Genomic DNA, 21,373 nt, shown 5'->3' on the forward strand with positions numbered 1-21,373 from the left:
GAAAAATCATTGTGTATATATCAGTACTGAATGTGTGAGTATGTGCATGAAAACTACTCCCCTTGAAAATTACAGCCTTGACAGAGGACCATGTTACACAGAGTATGGGAAAGACAGAAGCACTTTTATTATACTACAGGGTTTTCCATAACAGCAGTATTAATACAACTTGCATTACTACAGTGATACCTTGGAACACAAACTTATTGTTTTATTCCAGAAGGCTGGTCGAGTTCCGATTTGGTCGAGGTCCAAGTTAAATTTCCCCATAAGAAATACAGAAAATGAATTTAATCTGTTCCAGACCTACAAATGATTGCCTATTTAAACGTATCTACCTACCTAACTAATGATAATAAAGAATTAACAATCAATATAAAACTAATACACATACAAACGCAATAAACATCAAATAAATGACAATCCCACACTCCGAAGTGAGAGCAGACACACGTGCACCACCTTCAAGTCTTGCTATCATTTCCTTTTAAGTTCTACAGTTACTCTCACTACTTTCCTCTTTGGTTTGCTGCTATCACTGCTCACTTTCTTAGGGGGCATGATTACTGTATCACTAAATGTACTATAGATAAAGCACAAAAAATCACACTGAACACAGCAGCACAGCTTTCGTACGTCAAACTCGGCCGAGTTACGGCGAGATTAACAGCGATTCAAAAGAATCAGCATCTCAGTAGGTCCGTCTGCCTTTATTTAGCCCATCAGAGACGTGTCTCGATCCGTAATAGTTTCAGTGGGTCTGTTTCTTTGTATCGTGTTTGGAGTTTTCGATCGACTTGTAGCTAGGTGTTTCCTGACCAACCCATTCACGATTCAAATTGATTTAGTTGGACACGTCTCGACTCATACAAATTTTAGCAGGAACGGTCGAGTTCCAAGATTTCAGTTGAGGTACAAAAAATCTGACCAACACGTTTGATGTCCAAGTTGGTTGAGTTAAGAGACGTTCGAGTTCCAAGGTTCTACTGTATATTTCACTGCAAACACAGATATTACACACAAGCATTGTAGGGGCACATATAATATCAAGCAGTTTAAGCAGTAATATATGTCACTACATATTAAAGATCAGTTACAATGACAGCAATAATTAGAATGTTTGTGTTTGGAATAATAACTAATATAAAACAGAATCTAAGTTGTCTAAATCATTTTCTTTCCACTAATATCTACATTCAGGTATTAAATGGTAATTAGATCTAAAGATATTTATCTTTTTTTTTAATCAGAACCTAATTTCAAGAATTAACACTAAATCAAAGGTAATACATGCTTTGCTAACATACATAGGCTGTTTTTATTTTCAATCAACCTTACTTTATATAGCACTGTTTTAACCACTGGGTTTACAAAGTGCTTTACAAACATTTTAAAACATGAAAAATAAAGAAAATTACAATAAGAAAAAAAAAGAAAGAAATAATGAAAAAATACAAACAGAACCGTGGGACCGTAACCCCCACAACACCAGGATTTTAAAGATTGATGAAAGCCATAAGTATTGTTTAAATTGAATGTTTACACTTCTTTACCCCATGATAAATGATAATGATAAATCATTTATTTGCCATTTGAACTTTTTTCAAAAAAACTTTTCCTTGTGAGATTTATCTTGCATATGCATAATTGCAGTAGTTTTAGTCTCTTATGTTTAATTCCTCCAGCACTGATTTCTCTTTGATTTTTTTCCAGCTGTCAGGAATCGCACCTTTGCCTTTAAATTTTAGTTCACATCTATGCCCCCACTCCTTCTGAAACCTGCAAACAAACCATTTCCAGTAACCCTGTGTGCTCCCATCTGCGGTGATGCTCCACTTATCATAAGGGTCACCACCATCTCTGTAGAACTTAAAGGGGATCCAGTTTCCACTGGAACGACACCTGAATGAAAGATCACTGCATACCTTGGTTGAGCAAAAATCAATTGAAAATTCATCTGTTTCAGTATAATGCCTGTGACCTATAGCACCGGACCGGTGAAACTGAACACTGTGGTCACCACTATGGTTAGTTATAGTATTTGTGCAGATGGCCTTGCAGAAAGGGCACTGAGCCCAACATCCTTCAAGCTGATTAAAAAGAATCTCTGTTATTTTCTCCTTTAAGAGGCGTAAATGCTGAGAAGATCCATCAACCTTTTCCATATTTTCACTTTTAACCACCTCTTCAAGATACTTGGCCATCATGTCTTTCAGAAACTCTATGTCACTAATGTCTTCATCCTGAATGCTTGTCAGACTCTGCCTGTTTATGACCATGTGGGCCCCAAGTTTTGTACAGAAATGATCGAGCCACATGGATGCATTGCCGTTCTTCAGGTTCACTTCATCAGATACCTCTTTGCTGGTGCGTAAAATGTGCAGTTTAATTTCTTTTAGGTTTTCACAAAGCATCACCTGCAATTCTTTATAGTTTCCGCAAAATGTTTCCACATGTTCACCAATAAACCTTTTAAAATACGACTTTGGGTTGTGAATGTATTCATCATAGAACTCAAATTTCTTCTGAATGGCAAGATGTTTCAGTATATGATTTTCAAGGTTGCATCTGTTGCCACTGATTGCTGGGTTGTTGCATTTCATATTATCAGCGATTTGCACCTTAGTTTTATTGTATATTGCCTCTCCAACTGCAGGCAGAATGTTTTTGAATAAAAATTCAGAAAAAATTCTCACTGAGTTGGCTCCTTTGCAATAGTTTTGGAACATCTGGAAGTACTGTTCCCTTTTACTTTGCAGGTAGGTTACCGGGTTGTTAGCTTTCTTGAATGACTCGTGCATTTTTTGAAACCTCTGGACAGAACCAAGGCAAACAAGAACTGACAAGTCAACTCTGTATTCATATGTGAATTTCACATTTTCATTGCTCTCAAATTCCTGAATATGTCTTTCAACATTACCTAGTATTTCAAATATGAAATTGTTATTGAAATCTGTCTTTTCCAATTCTTTGTTCCTAATGTATTCATCAACCATGTGATTCACGTTTCGGTGGAGATTTTCAGCAAACTCCTGGGGAATCCCCTTTCCAAATGTTTCTTTAAACCATCCTTTAAACCAAGACTGGTTGATATGTTTTGTCTTTGTAAATTCAAACGTTCCTTTTTCAGATATTGTTTTAATCTTGTTCATGATATCTGCCTGTTTTTGGAAGCGAGAGCACAGAATCCCTTCCACTGTAGCTTTTATATGTACTGGCTTATCAGGCAGCTGATCTTTTGCTATTTCAGCTACCCACTCAACCCAGAGTGAATTGAATGCTTCCTCCACTTGTTTATCAGTGAGCCTCTTGTCCTTCAACTTCAAAGAAGTTGCCATGGTTTTGCTTTTTTGCATCAGATTTTTTTCATAAAGTGATTTTTTCTGATCTAGTTCTGACATACCTCTCTTAACTTCAGTTAGCATTTTGCATTGTTTATGGGTTTCTTCAATGAGCTCATTCTTCAGGCTCTCAAGTCGGTTTTCAACATTCCCTTTCCATTTAATGAGCATTTCAGCATGTTTGTCTTCTTTGAAATGTGCCTCAACCTCCCTTTTTAATGCAATATAAATTTCATCAAAGTCAGAAATCAGATCTGTGGTATTGACATCCACAATTTGGTTGCTTCCAATTTGGTTTTTCAACTTGGTCTGTGTTTCCAAAGAATATTTCCTTAACTTCCATGACCACTGACCATACTTCTCTTCCAAGCTGCTGTACACCATAATTTCCAATGTATTTCTGAAGCTGAAAACAAAATTTTCCTGCAAAAGTGCATTCCAGAGGTCATGAACTCGCAGTCTGAATTGTGACAATGACGGGAATCGAAAACCTGTGTGCCACTTTGCCACTGAAAGCAGCTTAGATTTCAGGTCCTGAACATTTTGGCTGTAGGATGGATTTGGGGGAGCCATAGGTGGATCCCCCTCCAGGAGATTTTTAAAGTAAAACACTTGAGATTGCAAATCAAACTGTATTACATCACTGAAGCTGTAGACATCGTCAATGCCCTCCTCCTTTGCTGCAGTCTGAGCCATTTCATCCAGCTTCTCCTGAAGGCGCCTCCTCCCCTCCATGTTTTTATCACCAGCTGATGCTTCTGCTACATTCTGGTGCACAAATATGCAGCTTGGTTTGATTTCAACCCGTTTCATCCTTAAGAAAGCCTGCACACAAATCTGTAGGATCTCATGCACCTCCGATGGATTTTCTCCCATGATGTTGATGACAGTCATGTCACCAATTCCAATGATGAATGTGGCAAGTTCATTATCATGATTCAGGGATGTTTTAGTGCTGAGTTCTGGAGAGCGAAGACCTTCGGTGTCAACAACCAGTAAAAAATCAAAGCCAAACTCCTCTCTGATTTTCTCGTCCACCTTTATCATCTGCATAAAAGCACCACGCGTACACCTCCCTGCACTTACAGTGAACTGAAGACCAAACATAGTATTCAGCAAAGTTGATTTACCTGAGCTTTGGAGCCCCAAGATAGACAGCACATACACCTTTTTGTCCCCAAGCTTATCAATGAGATTCTTCAGGACAGCTTGTATCCAAATAAGGGGTACTTGTGATTCGTCCCCATCCATCAGCTCTAGTGGGTATCCTGAAATTAGCATTTCAGCTCCTATTGCAGGGAGAGCACCAACAGACTGGTTAACAGAACATTCATACATCTGACCGACCTCTCTCATGATGTGCTGTAATCCAATTGTACTTGCAGCCATCTTTTCAGATATGGAATTAATCTGTTTTCTGAGCTTATCAAGTTCTTCTGCTTTCTCCTTAGTCTTGGGGACATTTCTCATTTGGGACCAAGTTGAGTGGTAATTCTCCTCGAGTCTTGCAAGGTGGTCAGAAGATAAGTCATCGAGTAAAACTCTGAGCCATTGCAGCATGTAGAATTTTGTATCTTCTGAATGACCACTTGATGTTAAACAGTCCAAGAATGATCTCATGAAATCATTAAGTGGCAAAGCTATTTCCCTCTGTTTTTGACGTGTGGCTTTCATGTCACTGACAATCACACTTTGTTGTTGTTCAATGCTTACATTTGTCTTGCAACTCAGGCGATATTGCTGCTTATTTTTCAAGCACCAGTTATGCCACAGTTCACCATGCAGGGGCAGAAACTCCTTTTTGATATCTGAAATGTGTTTATCCTTCAACAAACAAACTAAAGTCTGTGCCAGTTCATGTCCATCTTTGAATGACTGCTTGTCTTCATCAACTTTGAACTTTAGTTGTCTTGCTTCATTAGAACAGTTTTCAATGCTCTGTTTCTTGTTATATTTTCCAATGCATCGCTTGATATTGGTTATAAGTTCCTCTGTTAACTCTGCTTCATTCCTGTTCTTGGCAGCTAGTTTCACTATGAGTGGATTTTTTGAACCCTGAACCCTTTCACTTCCAGAAAATAGGCAGATCAATGGGGTAGAAGACTTAGAGAGATTTTGACAAATTGTTTTTGTTTCTTCATGCTGTGGCTGTTCTGACAGTAGAAGCACATTCACTGTACTCACTTCCTGCAGAAATTGAAGTTGCTGTTGATGATCTTTTGCGTCACCATGAAGGTTTAGAAATGCAACACAGTCATCAAATATGTCATCTTTCTTTCCTCCTGGACAGTACCAGGCGATCTCGACAACCCCATTCATAAGCTTGCTGTTTGGAGCACTGCCTTTACAATGCCGATTGAAGAACACATTGTGTCTCTGTTTGCTAATGACAGAATTCAGAATTTGAGATTTGGAGGTGAAAGAGGTTCCCAACCTTAAAAAGGAGACAACTGGCACCGGTGTGCTAAACATTTGCCTGGTTTGGTATTTTCCAGGGTTGTCTGCGCTTGTCATACTTTGCCATGATTTTTTGATGTGCCGTAGAGGCCAAAGAGGGAATTCCAGGTCTTCTGTACCTGGGTTGGGGACTAAGAAAGGTAGTGCAAACTGGCAGGCAGAGAGTTTTGTGTACATGTACTGTCTTAGAAAGTCATTGGCACAGTGGAAGACCGCCATGTGGATATCCATGGGATGGATGTGCGACTCTGTATCTGCCAGATCTGCTTCTCTAGTTGGTTCTTCTTCTTCACTATTGAACAAATCATCAAAATCATCAAAGGCTGTACCATCATCCCCTAGAGGTGGATCAGTTGCTGCTGGTTTAAAAGAGAGATATCTGACATTGTAATCTAAAATCATGAGCTTATACAGATATTGACACTTCAGATCTTCCACTGTATCTGGTTCATTTAGGCAAAGAGACAAACTGTCAATAATAAGAACATCATTCAGTTTAATCTTTTTGGGAAAAAGGTCACTGAGGCCAAGTTTTTTGAGTAAACTTGTACAGCCATTCATTGCTGTATCACTAGCTGGTATATTTGTAAAATCAGTTGTGTCCTCAGATAAAGACACTTGGTTTGCTGGTAAACTACCCAGCTGTGATGCTGTATCCTCTCCAATTGTATTTTCTTCTTTCAAGTTTGATTCCCTTATAAAGGAATTTAATTCTTCTTCAAGGAGTTTCCAGTTACCATGATATTTCTCATCTATTGATTTAATGGTATTTGAAATGTTGTCCTTCAGGTGAGATTTAATTAACTCTAACCGTGCTTCTTTTTTCTCAGAGGAAATATATTCTTCATCTTTGGATAAAGTCAGCATTTTCAGAAACACATAGGCTTGAGCTTTTGATACACTTTGCTCTTTCAGAGAGCAATATTCCTTGTAAGATCTTTCTATCTCATTTTGCAAGAAGTTGATTTCATTCCAGTCCAGAAGATGATTAAATGTCTTCCTCTCACAGCAGTATCCCAAAGCATCAATACTGGACAGAACCAAGAGTTCGGCTTCATGTTGTTGCTGGTCACTTAGGGTTTGACACAAGGAGTTCAGTGAGTTGGTAACAGTGCATGTGGCTTTTACTCTGAATGAATGTTGTTCACTGGAATTTAAGGTGCACTGACCTTCTAATTCTTCTTTGTTTTGTTTGAGGATCTTTATTAGTTCTGGAATATCTGACACTGGAATATGTGTGTCTACATTTTCCTCAGGCTGATATGCCCACTTCATTATTTCACTTTTGTCTGGGAAGTTTTTCACTGCATCGTGAGGTTCTAGAAGAGCACGCATCAAAAATCTAAGATATATAGCCTGTTCATTTTTGTTTTCTGTAACAATGTCCAACAAGAAATTTTGAAGTATTGGATTTGAGAGGCATGTTTCAACCCAAGTTTCGTCTGATCCTGTTTCATTTTTCAGTTTCTTTTTTAAATCTAGTAACTCCATCAGGTGAGTATCACCTTCTGAGGTTGTCCAGTCCTTAACAGTTTGAATCATTTTCTTTGCACTTTCAACAACAGCCAGAATATTTTCTCCCCACATTTGTTCCACACTTTGTTTTGTAACATCACTGAATATCTCCCTTAAACAAGTTGCTAAACTGTATGCATTTTGGAAGACATCACTGTGAGCTGCCATTATTATCTCCCATACTGGAACAAAGGTGGTTCCTCTGTCAATTACACTCCAGGTTTTGTTGCTGGTGTCAAGATGTGACTTCCACTGAAAGTGGTCATCAACACTAGCTGGACCACCAGTCTTTTGTATTGATAAGTTTACTTGACTCATGAGGGCTTCATTGTAATTTCTTTGAAGAGCACCTTTCAGCTGTGTAGATGTGGTTGTTACTCCAGTTGAGAAGTTCAGTGAAGGACCTCTATATGCAGCACCAACATACACATTTAGGGCATCTGATGTTAAGCTCTTCGCCTCTGAAAGCTCACTAGTTTTAACGCCTTCAGCAGATGCTCTCCACCAGAATACTCCCCCAAAATGTATAGGGCCCTGATTCACATGTGAGCCAAATCTTTTAAAAAAATTTACAACTCTGCGTGTGAGCACTTCTTTATCATTTGAATTTAAAAGGATTGTTTCAACTGATTTTAGTTCCTGAATGGCTCCATCAAGCAATTTCAATTTCTTTTTGTCTAAGAAGCTGGAAGCCAAAGGCACATAGTTGTACTTTATGCAATATACATGAGACTGTTCACATGACTGTTCATTTGATTTTTCTTGTTCTTGAGACTTTTTCACATTTGTTGTATTTTCAAGGCTGAAGCCCCAAAATCCAATATTCAAGGCACTAGTTAAACTGGAGCCCAGTCTTTCCATGGCCTTTTGAAAAACTGACTCTGACTTGTGGGATGAAAATTCTTTCTGTTCATAAACTACACTCTGCTCAGGTCCAGAAAGTGAGAAAGATTCAGGGATCTCAATCAGCTGCTGTCTCCTATCTAACAGGTCTTCCAAATTCCCGGTTTTGTAGACACCTTGGAGACACAAACCTCCAGATGCACTTTTCAGAACACCCTCATCAGAAATGTTCTCTAGTGAGAATGAGGAGCTTTCCAAAACATTGAGTTTACTATAAATATTCTCTATGAGATCTTTCAAATTTTGACATTGAGCCCAACTTTCCTTTGGGACATCCAATGCTACTCGGATCCGATCCTCAGCATCTTTCACCATAGGATCATTTTGATCTTTGTCTTCCTTTAACAAGTTCTTAAGCTCATCTAGAGTTTTCATCAGATTCTTCTGTCTCTCCTCAAATGATTCCTTTCTCTCCTGTTCTGTCCCACTTTGAATTTCTTGAGATGACTCCATTATCCTTTATTCAACAAATACTCTGATTTCTTGTTTTACAAATCAACAGTATGTGTTACTCGAGTTAAACACCTTAATTTATCTTCATAGTGAGCTTTCAAGTGAAAAAAACAATCCAAGGTTTCACTTCAAGGTGTATAAATTTTGGTGTCAATTCTTCCTTTTGCAGCCTGAAAAATAAAGAAATAAAATAATTTCAGTCCACAAAGATTCTGCCGTATTTCTGCTATGAAAAATAATGAGAACCGGTGGATTGCAAACCACCCTGACTGACACACCAGCACTACAGGGAAGAGAATAAAGGTTAAATATATATTTAAATATTATCTGTCTAAATAATCTTTATTGAAATCTTTTTTATTTTTAACTGATTTCGATAAATACAAGCAGTGCCTCCTGCAGAAGATAGGAAGCAGGTACAAGGAAAGTTTGGTGATAATATTTTCCCTGCATTTTTTTCATAAGAGCCACATAATAGCTACATGTTTCAGAACTATTCTAAATAGCATCTGCTACTGCTAATGCGCCTAAAATATGACTGTCGCCCATAAGTGCAGAAATCAGATTCGTTTAATCTCAGCTTCACCACCAGCATCTTTATTGCTAATGTTGCGTCATTTTCAGCAAAAAAACAGCTCAAATGGCCTGAAACACTGATACCACATAGTGAGCAGTTTAAATTGTTGCGTTTTCTCTGAACAAAAGCTAATAAAGGATAATGATGTACTTGAAGGACACCAATGAAAAAGCCAGAATCCAAGTAAACCGGGCCATCGTACCTTCAAATTTGGAGAGTGAGGAAGAGGACATACTGTGACAGATAAGAATTCCTGCAAGAAAGAGGAGAGAATTAGATACTGATAAATTCTATACTGCTTGAAAACAGAGCATATCATTGGATCACATTACAGTTTGTGCTTCAATGCCCAATACTGCTTCGGGGTTATCTTGCATATTTGCCAGTTCTAGTACATAATAATGAATATCTTAGTGGATTTGTATGTATTGTAGATGATTTAATGTTACCTAAAGAGTTTTTAATGTTGCCTAAAGAATTTTCCTAACTAGATGAAGATGATGATGAACGGCCAGCTCCAAAGAATTCAAAGATTGGGATAGAAAAATGATAATACTTCATAAACTCCGTCATCACAAAAGATCATAATCATTGTACAAATTCTACAAAAAATGTTATAAAACATTAAACATTTTTCTTCTTTTTGTTACAAAAAAGCATTAAGTTTGTGGTTAAAGTGTGCCATGATGCTAATACCAACATACAGAGCGCTCGTCAGATGCTCCAAACCGGTCCTGAGACAGGTGAGAACCTGGTCTGCAGGAGCTGTCTCTGCTCTCAGGACTGTTTTGAGCACAATGACTGGATCATGTTCAGGGAGGCTGCAACAAATGGCGACAACACCAATTTGGAGGAGTACACATCATCTGTGACCAGCTACATCACCAAATGCATTGACAATGTCACTATCTCCAAGACGATCACACCACACTCCAATCAGAAGCTGTGGATGACTGCAGAGGTGCGCGAGCTGCTAAAAACTCGAGGCTCCGCCTTCAGAGCAGGTGACAAGGCAGCCCTGAGAACAGCAAAATCCAAACTGTCTCAAGCCATCAGAGCAGCAAAGCCTGTATATGGCCAGAGAATACACATTAATTTCCAGGACAGTGGCAACACGCGGTGCATGTGGCAGGGCATCCAGGCCATCACCAACTACAGGACGACAACACCTGCCTGTGATAGTGATACCTCCCTACCAGATGCGCTGAACAACTTCTATTCAAGGTGTAAAGGACCGCAATTGTCCTTGTATGTTTTTTTTGTCATTTTGTTTTGATAAAAGGATATAAACATGTCTAATTCATTTTCTAATTTATTCACGAATATTTTTTATTTTGTATGTGCTTTAGTGTGGTTTGTGTGTGAATTTATGAACGAATTTTGAGTGTACCTGCACTATTGAATTTTGTCCTGTGGGTGACACCGTAGTTTGCATAAAGCGGAGGTCTTTTTAAAAGTAGCCTGCAGGCGTAAATGTGGGGGAAGCTGCTTTGGTTGTGCTTAAGCCGCATGAGTTTTATTTTTAATTTTGTACTTCATTTACATAACGAAAGGATTATCATATCATACATTTGCATTCCTTGGTGAGCGCAGCGAGGTACGTTTCTTTATATAGTTATGATTTGTAATTTGTATCTATGTATGAGACGTATGGTTATGTATATGAATGTTTGTGTTTATTGAAGTTTGTATCCGTGGGAACTAGATTGTTAAATGTTTGTGTGTATGTCCTGATATAGTTTTCATGATGCTATAAGATATGGGATGAGACGGACAGAGTTGACGCTGCTCTAAACTTCAAATAAAAGGAAAACTTAAGCACCTGTCGAGACTCTCTTTGGGATCCAAGGGCTGCAACTGGTTTTGATGCTCAGAATGACGTGATGGTGAGGAATTCCACCCCTCCTCACAACGACCAGGTTCTGTGTCTGACCACGGCTGATGTGAAGAAAACTCTTTGCAGAGTTAATCCACCGAAGGCTGTTGGTCCAGACAACATCCCTGGAAGAGTGCTCAGAGAATGTGCAGACCAGCTGGCAGATGTCCTCAAAGTCATCTTCAACCTCTCCCTGTGCACTGCTGTCGTTACAACGTGCCACAAGGCCACCACTATCGTTCAGATTGTGTATAACGGTTTCGGTTTATTTGTTTATGATTATTCACTTTGCCCTTACCTGTACCTTTGCCTTGATTTGTTTGCTTTTGGTTTCGATCTCTCGCCCAGTTTTTGGTTTACGGCACCCGCGATATCATTTCCCAAAATGAAAGTTATTCTCAAAACAGGGAGACGAGGTCAAATAGCCACTTTAACAAAACCCGAGAAATCTTCTGTTTTTAAATAAACCTGGTGAAGAGGCACTCTCACAGTTCCCAATTCAATACCTTGTACAAGAACATCACAACCAGAATAAGTTGAGTCGGTAAAAGGTAACACATTGTCAAGTATTGTTGGGTTGAAATTGTATATATATTATCACTCACGTGTATTCTTAAGAATGTACAACTTGTTCCATGTAGTAACAGTGTAAGTGCTTAACAGTAATTTTCCATCACGTGCAGCAGATGAGCCCACCTCTGCTGTACGCTCAGTTGTTCCTGTTCCCACTCCCACTTTCCCATTGCATCCTATCCCATTCCAAATGTTGTTCACACCCACAATGTAACCTGATATCAGTATGTTTACCTTATAGTATAAATAAACTCTGTCGAGGGGCCACACCTTTGTAGCTCACACTGAGGTGGGGTTACCCTTGCAGCAAGTAAATCAGCACGTGTCTCATACTCTGTGGGCCGGCAGCCGGGGGAGCTGATCACTCTCCCCGACATAAATCTTGGTCCTCCGAGCCGGATTCACAAACCAGTGATCCGTGCGGATCGGGAATCCTGAGGATATCACTGGGGCGCCGAGAGGAGCGACACCGAAGTCTGTCGACAGCCGCTCTTCTAAGACGGGTCGAGAAAGTCCTGGAATTCGTGACCAGGCCGGTGGTTAGGACTGCGCTCGACGACTGGTGATGCCTGACGGACCCCGATCGTCGTGACTGACCCCAGAGGTGAGACGTTTGGTTATATTCCGCAGAAAGGAAATAGTTTGGTTATATTTCGCCGAAAGGAAATAGTCTAAATTTGGTTATATTTCGCCGAAAGGAAATAATCTAAATTTGGTTATATTTCGCCGAAAGGAAATAATCTAAATTTGGTTATATTTCGCCGAAAGGAAATAGTTGAATTAGAATTTAATTGACCTGTTAATTGACAAAGGCTAGAGTTGGCCGTAATCAACCGGGTATGAATGTTTGTGTGAATGTGGAGGACTAAGTGATTTATAGAATAATAGGCTGATTCTACCAGTCCTGTTGTTTCTTTGCCTGAGAAGAAAGACGTACTGGTGATTGGGAGATCAAGGACGGGTTCCATCCCTGAAAACTGACACCGCTGCACAGATAGTGTGCAGTAGAAGGCCGTGTTAGTGTCCTCTCCCTAATCTCGTGCCAGAGAATTTCTGCTCAGGACCCTTGTAGTAATAACAATAGACAAGTAAAAGGATTGGAAAGGGGCAAAGTAAACAGCCATCCTTAGAGGGAGATGAAAAGTTTATGGAAGGATATATAGGAGGAGCAGGGACTATAAGTAATCAAAGGTGGAGAAGAAAGCACGGGTTTGGAGGAAGCCTCCATACGACAGACCTTCTCAAGTTACAGAGCGATTTAAAACTAGAAATGCTGCGCACTAAAAATAGCGGAAAGTTGGACAGACGGAAGGAGGAGTACAAGCTGTCAGAAAAATGGTTGGAACAAAGTAAATTAAGAGAAGCAACTAGACAGGAAAAGAAAGGAAAAAGGAAAGAAAAACTTGCAGCCGTAGCACTAGTCACTCCTGATGAGGAAAGTGCAGCAAAGACCCCACGTAGACAGAAAACACCTACCGCTCCTCCGCTGTCGCAGCTGACATCGGAAGCAGCACCAAAAGACAAGCTGATAGCAGCGCCTAGAACGCTGACACCACATGCTGCTCCATTAGCGTCATTGGCACCAGAATCTCCTTTCCATCCAATGGTGACCGGAAGCAGGGATCCTTCACTGTATCCAGTGAAAGATTTAGAGTCATGCAAAACTAAATTCCACCCCAGTAGCGGAGATGGGGCATCAACCCCAGAGTTCCAATGCCCCATGGTGGAAGTCGCGAATCCTGATAGGGGGCAGGACGGAGCAGGTCCCGAAACAATGTTAGTGTACAGACCTTGGACAGCAGAGGATAGGTCAGCAGCTTTAAAAGGGATACCCCCTGTTGAGGAAGGTGTAGGAGAATTTTGGGAAGCGGTGTTAGAACTTCAAAGCAGCTTCCACCTAAACGGGAGAGAAATGCTCCAGTGCCTGAGGCAACTGTTTAATCACAAATGGGGCAGAGTTGCAGGAGATTTCATAGGGCATGCGTCCGACGGAACACCCCTCCCGCATGATTCATCCGCCCTGAGACACAGCCTAAGGCAGCTAGAAGAAAAAGTCAGAGAAAGATTTTCAAGGAGAGCAGATTACGGTAAAATCTCACAATGCAGACAGAAAGAATGGGAAGAGCCAGAAGACTTCCTGGACAGATTGAGACCAGTTTTCAGAAGTAATTCAGGCATTCCCCTAGATAGTGATGAGGCCGGAGTATACCAACAACAATTAAAAAGGGCATTCCTTGCCGGCCTAAACCCTGAACTTAAACGGTATATAGATAAACATTGGGTCCATCAGAATACAGGCTCAGTGCAGCAAGCTATAGAGTACGCCCAGCACGCACAAAAGGCACAGAAACAAAAGGGAGAAGCGACCTTCGTGGCCTCTGCCGATACAATCGCAGTAGTCTATTCAGGCCCCCAGAGCAGGGGAAGTTACAGAGGCCGAGGAGGTAGAGGTCGAGGTCGAGGAAGAGGTGGTAGGCCAGAAAACTCGCCTCAGTATGATAACAAATGCTGGAATTGTGGAAAACCAGGTCATATAGCTAAGCAGTGTAGAACTAAACGCGTAAATAACCCAAACTCGACAGAAAATTATCAGTGACGCCAAGCTGAGAAACCGCAGGCACCACTTCCCCCACCCCCGCTAGGGCCCCCACTAGATAGGGAGGAGGAGGAGGTTGACCTTCAAGCGGTGTGCCAACTGATAGCGCTTAAACAGCCTGCAGAACTGCCTAGGCGGCGGTTTATTATAAATGGAGAGACATATGATTGTTTATGTGACACGGGAGCCTGTAGAACAGTATTAACTACAACTCCGCCAAAAGCAACATTCTCTACTTCAACAGTATATGTGAGAACGGCCGGAGGGCAATCTGAGACCCATCAATTAACTAATCCCATAACGGTAAAAGATGAAGAGACAGGGACAGAGTGTGAGGTCCAGGTTCTGGTGAGCCCGTCATGCCCAGTAAACTTACTAGGAAGAGACCTTATGGTCCGGATGGGCATAAGCATTGTTGCCACGACCACAGGCATGAAAGCAATAATAGACAGGCAAGCTCTAGTGGTCCATGGATCGTCAGTTCCGCAGTATTATTGGTCTCTGGACCTAGGCCAAACACCACAAGCTCGGGAGTTGCTAAGGAAAACTAGAATAAAGCAGGGAGTAGATAAGGTCCAATTTATGCCCGACGATGGCCTTCATGTGACCATGTGGTACAAACCCACACCTGGCCCCGACTACCGATATGATCGGCAGTTTCACGCTATGGGACCACCCCAGGTGACATTGCAGTATCTGTATGTTAATCCCACGACTGGCTACGCTGCAGCCTCAGTGTTATTGGATCCTAAACAACAAAATTTATTTAGGGAAAAGGTGCCCCATGTGTCATTATCAAAGCCACCCCAGGGTAGATGGCAAGATCTCAGGTATTTTGTGGAAGATGCCTCTCACAGCTCTGCATCTTATCAGCCAGACCCAAATTCAGATTGGAAACATGATAGAAGCACAGGGGTTTGGAGGTTCCCCCTCGGATGGAGAATTACAGTCACACCTGTGACACATTTAGACGAACCTGAATGATAAGATCTATTATCAGCTGAGGCAACGGAGGACCCAGAACTGAGCCACATCCCTGAGGGATTGTGGTCCAACTCCCCTACGGATGTAGGTTTGATTAAAGGGTTCCCTCCTTACAAAGTGACCCTGAGATCAGATCACCACCCAGTGGTACGTCAGTACCCATTAAAGCCTGAAGCTGAACAAGGCATAGCCCCAGTAGTGCAAGATATGCTGGCATCAGGGATACTGAGGGGGGTGCCAGAGTCCACGTGTAATACCCCTATTTTCCCAGTGCAAAAAGCGAATACGGGTAAATGGAGAATGGTACAGGATCTGAGACCAATCAATGACATCGTGCAACATGCAGCACCAGATGTCCCAAACCCCCATCTCCTACTCAATTCATTGACACCAGACAAAAAATATTTTTCAGTAGTGGATCTGAGCAATGCGTTCTTCTCAGTACCCCTACATCCAGAGTCACAACATTTGTTTGGTTTTACCTATAGGGGACAAAAGTATACATATACCAGACTCCCACAAGGGTTCTCAGAAAGTCCACATGTGTATACCATGGCCCTCAGGTACTCAATGAGCACATGTCCCACACCAGCCCATAGTCAAGTGTTACTATACGTGGACGACATACTGATAGCCTCAGACACAGAACAACACTGTAAAGAAGCTACACTACTGTAACAGTATTAAGGCATCTGTACGAAACCGGACATAAGGCATCAAAACAGAAATTACAATACTGCCGGACTGAAGTAGTGTATCTAGGACATAGACTTTCCCAGTATGGTTGTTCACTGCTAGAATCCAGAAAAAAGGCAATACAGGAAGCACCCAAACCACACACGAAGCAACAGATGATGTCCTTTTTAGGACTCTGCAACTACTGCAGGGCATGGTTTCCAGATTATGCAGCCTTGGTCCAACCTTTACAATCCCTAATATACGGAAAAGACATGGCCCTAAGGGACAAAATTGAGTGGACCAGAGAAGGGGAAGCAGCATTCACAAACCTTAAACTAATGCTGCAAACTAACACCACATTGGCTCTGCCAGACTACAAACAGCCCTTCACCCTGTGTGTTGACGCGAGTCAAGGCTACATGAAAGCCGTATTGACACAGCCTTTCGGGTCTAAAGACAGACCATTGGCATTTTACTCCAAACGCTTAGATGCGGTTGCAGCAGGTTTCCCCCAATGCCTACAGGCCTGTGCAGCAGCAGCGGAAGCTGTAACAATGTCAGCAGAATTAGTGTTATGCCACCCACTCACTTTGAAAGTTCCACACTCAATTTCATTGATACTGTTACAGACACCACTCCCTTTCCTGACACATGCCAGACACCTCACTCTAGTTTCATTTTTACTTTCACAAAAAAAATATCACATTGCAGAGATGCGGCCCTTTAAATCCAAGTACTCTTCTTCCATCAGCTATGGATGGTGAACCACACTCATGCAAAGCCACAGTAGAGGAACAAACAAAACCAAGACATGATATTTCTCAAACGCCATTATCCAACTCAGTAACTGTATTTGTTGATGGTTCGGCGTCAAAAGACAGTACAGGGAGAAATAAGGTCGGCTATGCTGTAGTTTTAACTGATAAAGTACTTGAAGCTAATGCACTTCCCCCGACATGTTCAGCCCAAGCAGCAGAATTGTATGCTGTCATCAGAGCATGTGAATTGCACAAAGACAGATCATTGACAATATACACTGATAGCCAATATGTGTTCGGAGCGGTTCACCATCACTCCAAAGTATGGAAGAACAGGGGATTTAAAACATCGCAGGGCACCTCTCTAGCACATACAAACCTGTTATTACGATTATTAGACGCTGTACAGCTACCATCTGCTATTGCAATATGTAAATGTAAAGCCCACCAAACTGACACCACCTTCACTACAGTAGGAAATAGTTTCGCAGATGCAACAGCAAAGGCAGCAGCACAGAAACAACCTACATTGAAAATGACGGATCTCCTACTGATTGATGCAGATATACTATGTGATTCTCAAAAACATGCGCCGCTCTCAGAAGTAAAAGCCTGGCTCAATAGAGGAGCAATCCAGATTAATGATATCTACCATATCAATGATAAGCCCGTACTTCCAAAAAATTTATACAAAACAGCGGCATTGGTGAGACACGGGAATACCCATGTCTCAACAGGAGGGATGGTACATATAATACATCAACATTTCTATACTATAAATTTTTCTGATTATGCAAAAAACTTTTGTAGATCATGCCTTATCTGTTGTAAGCATAATTCCCAGGGCAACCTGAGACCAAAGAGAGGGCAGTTTCCGGTAGCTTTATAGAGCTGTCATGGTCACAGGGAAAAAAGTACTGTTTGGTAATAATTGATACATTCTCAAAGTGGGTCGAAATATACCCAGTAAAACACTGTGATGCGATAACGGTGGCAAAATGTCTGGTAGGCAGTTATTTCCCTACATATGGCATTCCCCAAACCATCAGATCAGATAACAGTACCCATTTTGTAAATCAAACAATGGACCTGTGCTCTCAAGCGCTAGGGTTTAAACTAAAGAATCATTGCGCATACCATTCTCAGAGTGCAGGATTAGTGGAAATAACCAATGGTACCATAAAAACTAGGCTAAGAAAAACAGTGGAAGAGACAGGGAGGCCATGGCCAGAATGCTTATCTCTGGTAAAATTGTGGATGAGAATTACGCCAACCCCAGCAGGTCTTACGCCGTTCGAAATGTGCATGGTAGGCCTTTTCCTCTAGCTACAGAGATGAGTGACATAACAAAGGCGCACAGGGAAACAACACTTGCGGATTGGATGAGCAAACTGCTGCGCACTCAAGAATTACAAAGACCCAGTAGTCTGCCAGTAAATTCTGCTTCTGTATTACAGGACAACCTCAAACCTGGGAATTGGGTTCTCGTCAAGGTCCTCCTTCGGAAGGACTGGAGCTCTCCCAGGTGGGACGGGCCGTATCAAGTGCTCCTCACGACCCCGACAGCCGTGAAGATAGCGGAGCGGCCATCGTGGATTCACAGAAGTCACTGCAAGCTCATTAAACCCCTACAGGAGCCAGTACAACCGACGGAGTAGCAGTGGAAGTCCGCTACAAAGGCGCGGTAACCAATAGGGTGCCGACGTCTCAACCCGGTGAAGAAACCAACTGATCTGCACTCACTTTTAGAATGGCTCACTGTAAGCGGTTCCTTGTAACATGGCTTCTGGTCCTCCTGACTGTAGTCAGCAGGTTTGTGGACGAGGTCCGCATCGGATAACACTCGCCGCGCCCCCAGGTGGACGCACGATGGCTCCCATTTGAGACCTCTTACAACTAACCACTCACATGTTTGTGTTTTATTGAACGATACTTGTTGTACATACATTCCAGACAATGTCCATTCCCCTAACATGACTGACGCCATGAACTGTCTCAGAGATCTTCGGAAAGCCATGGCCGAGGACTTTCACCTTAGCACATCCTGGTTTGATTGGCTATTTCAAGGGGGATGGCTCGGACTATTCAAATTTGTTGTAATAATGGTTATCACATGTTTGATTTTTCTTTGTATTCTTTCCATTTGCATTATACCATGTTGTAAAGCTGTGATTAGCAGAATGGTTGTTAATTCTTTTGTTGTAGCATACACTGCCCTGAGCCAACAAGAGTTCCTCGCTGGTGAAAAACATGATGACACCGTTGTTTAGTGATGCCGCACACAGAAAATGTTTAGACAAGATGTGGATGTCGGATGTAAAATACACGGTTCATGATAAACAGTAGGGACTGTTGGGTTGAAATTGTATATATATTATCACTCACGTGTATTCTTAAGAATGTACAACTTGTTCCATGTAGTAACAGTGTAAGTGCTTAACAGTAATTTTCCATCACGTGCAGCAGATGAGCCCACCTCTGCTGTACGCTCTGTTGTTCCTGTTCCCACTCCCACTTTCCTATTGCATCCTATCCCATTCCAAATGTTGTTCACACCCACAATGTAACCTGATATCAGTATGTTTACCTTATAGTATAAATAAACTCTGTCGAGGGGCCACACCTTTGTAGCTCACACTGAGGTGGGGTTACCCTTGCAGCAAGTAAATCAGCGCGTGTCTCATACTCTGTGGGCCGGCAGCCGGGGGAGCTGATCACTCTCCCCGACAAGTATAAAGGACTGAGCAGCCCCAGTGTCACGCGAAATGGTTACGGGGCACTTTACATCAAACTCATTAAGCGAAACAAAACCAGTAAACACAAACAGTTGGAAGGCGAGTTGGACAGTGTGGGTTGGCAGCGAGACATCAACAATACAATCGGCAACATGTACCTTTTTAACAGCCAAGCGAGCATTCATGCGCCGGACCGCAGGGCAAACAGAAATGAGGTGACCAACTTCATGACAATAGAAACATTCTCTTATTTCTACCGGCGGGGTTGTCGGAGCAGCCTTCTCAGGAGGCGGCACCGATCTAGGATAGGGCTTGCGGGGCAAAGGAGTAGGGGTGAACACAGTTCTATGGGTCAACACAAACTCAGCGAGGGTAGCGGCACCCACAAGAGACGTAACCTTCTGTTCGTTCAGATATATAACCACACGGTCAGGTACACAGTTTTTAAACTCCTCAAGCAAAAGCAGCTCCTTGAGTTGATCGAAATCAGTCACACCGCTAGCGGTGCACCACTTATCAAAGAGGAGTGACTTCTCCCGAGCAAATTCCACGTGGGTTTCAGAGGTGGATTTACAAAGCTTCCGGAAGTTTGCCGGTAAGCTTCAGGCACTAACTCGTATGCCCTCAAGACAGTAGCCTTTACAACATCATAATCGAGGCTCTGTTCCAAACCAAGAGCCGAACAAACCTCTTGAGCTTTTCCCACGAGTTTGCACTGCAGCAAAAGCGACCAAAGGTGCCTGGGCTAATTCAGAGTGGTCACGATGCGCTCAAAGATGGGGGAATATGCATCTACTTTGTTTTCTCTAAATATAGGCACAAGTCCAATATGGCAACTCACATCAAATCCGATATTCTCCCTCTCAGGGGACCGGGGTGGAACTGTCGGAGACTGAGTGCGAGGATGCGAAGCATCGTCCAGCGGGCTAGTATCGGCACAAGCCAAGGAAGCGGTGGAGCGAGCAGCTCCAAGGGGCGAGCTTACCTTACAAGACTGAGCCAAAGTCGCGGCCTATCCAAAGTTACTCTAACATTAAGAGAAGACATGTATTCTAATCATACATAAACTTCAGCAGTGAAAGCCATGCCACATCACAAAATAAATGGTTTAAACAAGAATTATGAAGATGTAATGCTCAGGGTGGTCACAGGACAGGATGTTTTCTTTAGAGCGTAAGCAGTGGCAAGAAAAAAGCGATGTCCTAATGTGCACCATATACTACAAAAATCTTTCATAAGTTAAATCCTTAAATCGCTAATGTTTATGCCGATTAGTGCATTCCTTTCATGTAGTTTCACATACAGCATGGTGGAAAGTTATTTAGTACGTGTTTATTTGCCTAAGAACTAAATATTACGGAAGTCTGTAGAGGACATGCATAAACTAAAACCAAAACTCGTTATCTCGAGATCACAACTTATTTTTCTCGTGATCTCGACATAACCAAAGTCGTTATCTCAAGATCATGACTTGTTTTTTCTTATTTTTTTATGCTGACATCTTTCAAACATCACCCGGTAACTTGCCATCGAGCCCCACCCCCAGGCCTGGCTCCAGGGGGAGGTCCCGGTGACCCGCGTCCAGGCAAGGGAAAACGTGTTTCCATATTGTTTTTTTTCATAAGGGGTCTTTTGAGATAGGGTGAGGAGCTCGGTCATTCGGGAGGGACTCAGAGTAGAGCCGCTGCTCCTCCGCATTGAGAGGAGTCAGATGAGGTGGCTCGGGCATCTGATTAGGATGCCTCCGGGACGCCTCCCTGGTGAGGTGTTCTGGGCATGTCCCACTGGGCGGAGGCCCCGGGGAAGACCCAGGACACGCTGGAAGGACTATGTTTCTCGGCTGGCCTAGGAACGCCTCGGGATTCCCCCAGAGAAGCTGGATGAAGTGGCCAGGGAGAGGGAAGTCTGCGTTTCCCTGTTGAGACTG

General features: G+C 42.2%; 1 protein-coding gene and 1 long non-coding RNA gene across 3 annotated transcripts in view; one reads left to right on the forward strand and one right to left on the reverse strand.

Moving 5' to 3' along the window:
- Window positions 1–103: 103 nt before the first annotated feature.
- Window positions 104–21,373, reverse strand: part of LOC111848730 (interferon-induced very large GTPase 1-like) — a 35,064-nt gene continuing 13,794 nt past the window's right edge. For both annotated transcript variants that reach the window (XM_072697755.1, XM_072697754.1), the window contains 2 exons: window positions 9,449–9,499; window positions 104–8,839 (listed from right to left, as the gene is read on the reverse strand). In XM_072697755.1, the coding sequence (XP_072553856.1) occupies window positions 1,659–8,669 (7,011 nt within the window). In that variant the 5' untranslated portion in view covers window positions 8,670–8,839; window positions 9,449–9,499 and the 3' untranslated portion in view covers window positions 104–1,658. The remainder of the gene's footprint in view (window positions 8,840–9,448; window positions 9,500–21,373) is intronic.
- On the forward strand, window positions 11,699–19,379 carry LOC140577675 (uncharacterized). The gene is made up of 2 exons (XR_011981826.1): window positions 11,699–12,299; window positions 18,169–19,379. It is a non-coding gene; the product is annotated as an uncharacterized lncRNA (long non-coding RNA).

Source organism: Paramormyrops kingsleyae, chromosome 12 (assembly GCF_048594095.1).
Source record: "Paramormyrops kingsleyae isolate MSU_618 chromosome 12, PKINGS_0.4, whole genome shotgun sequence".
Taxonomy (NCBI): Eukaryota; Metazoa; Chordata; class Actinopteri; order Osteoglossiformes; family Mormyridae; genus Paramormyrops; species Paramormyrops kingsleyae.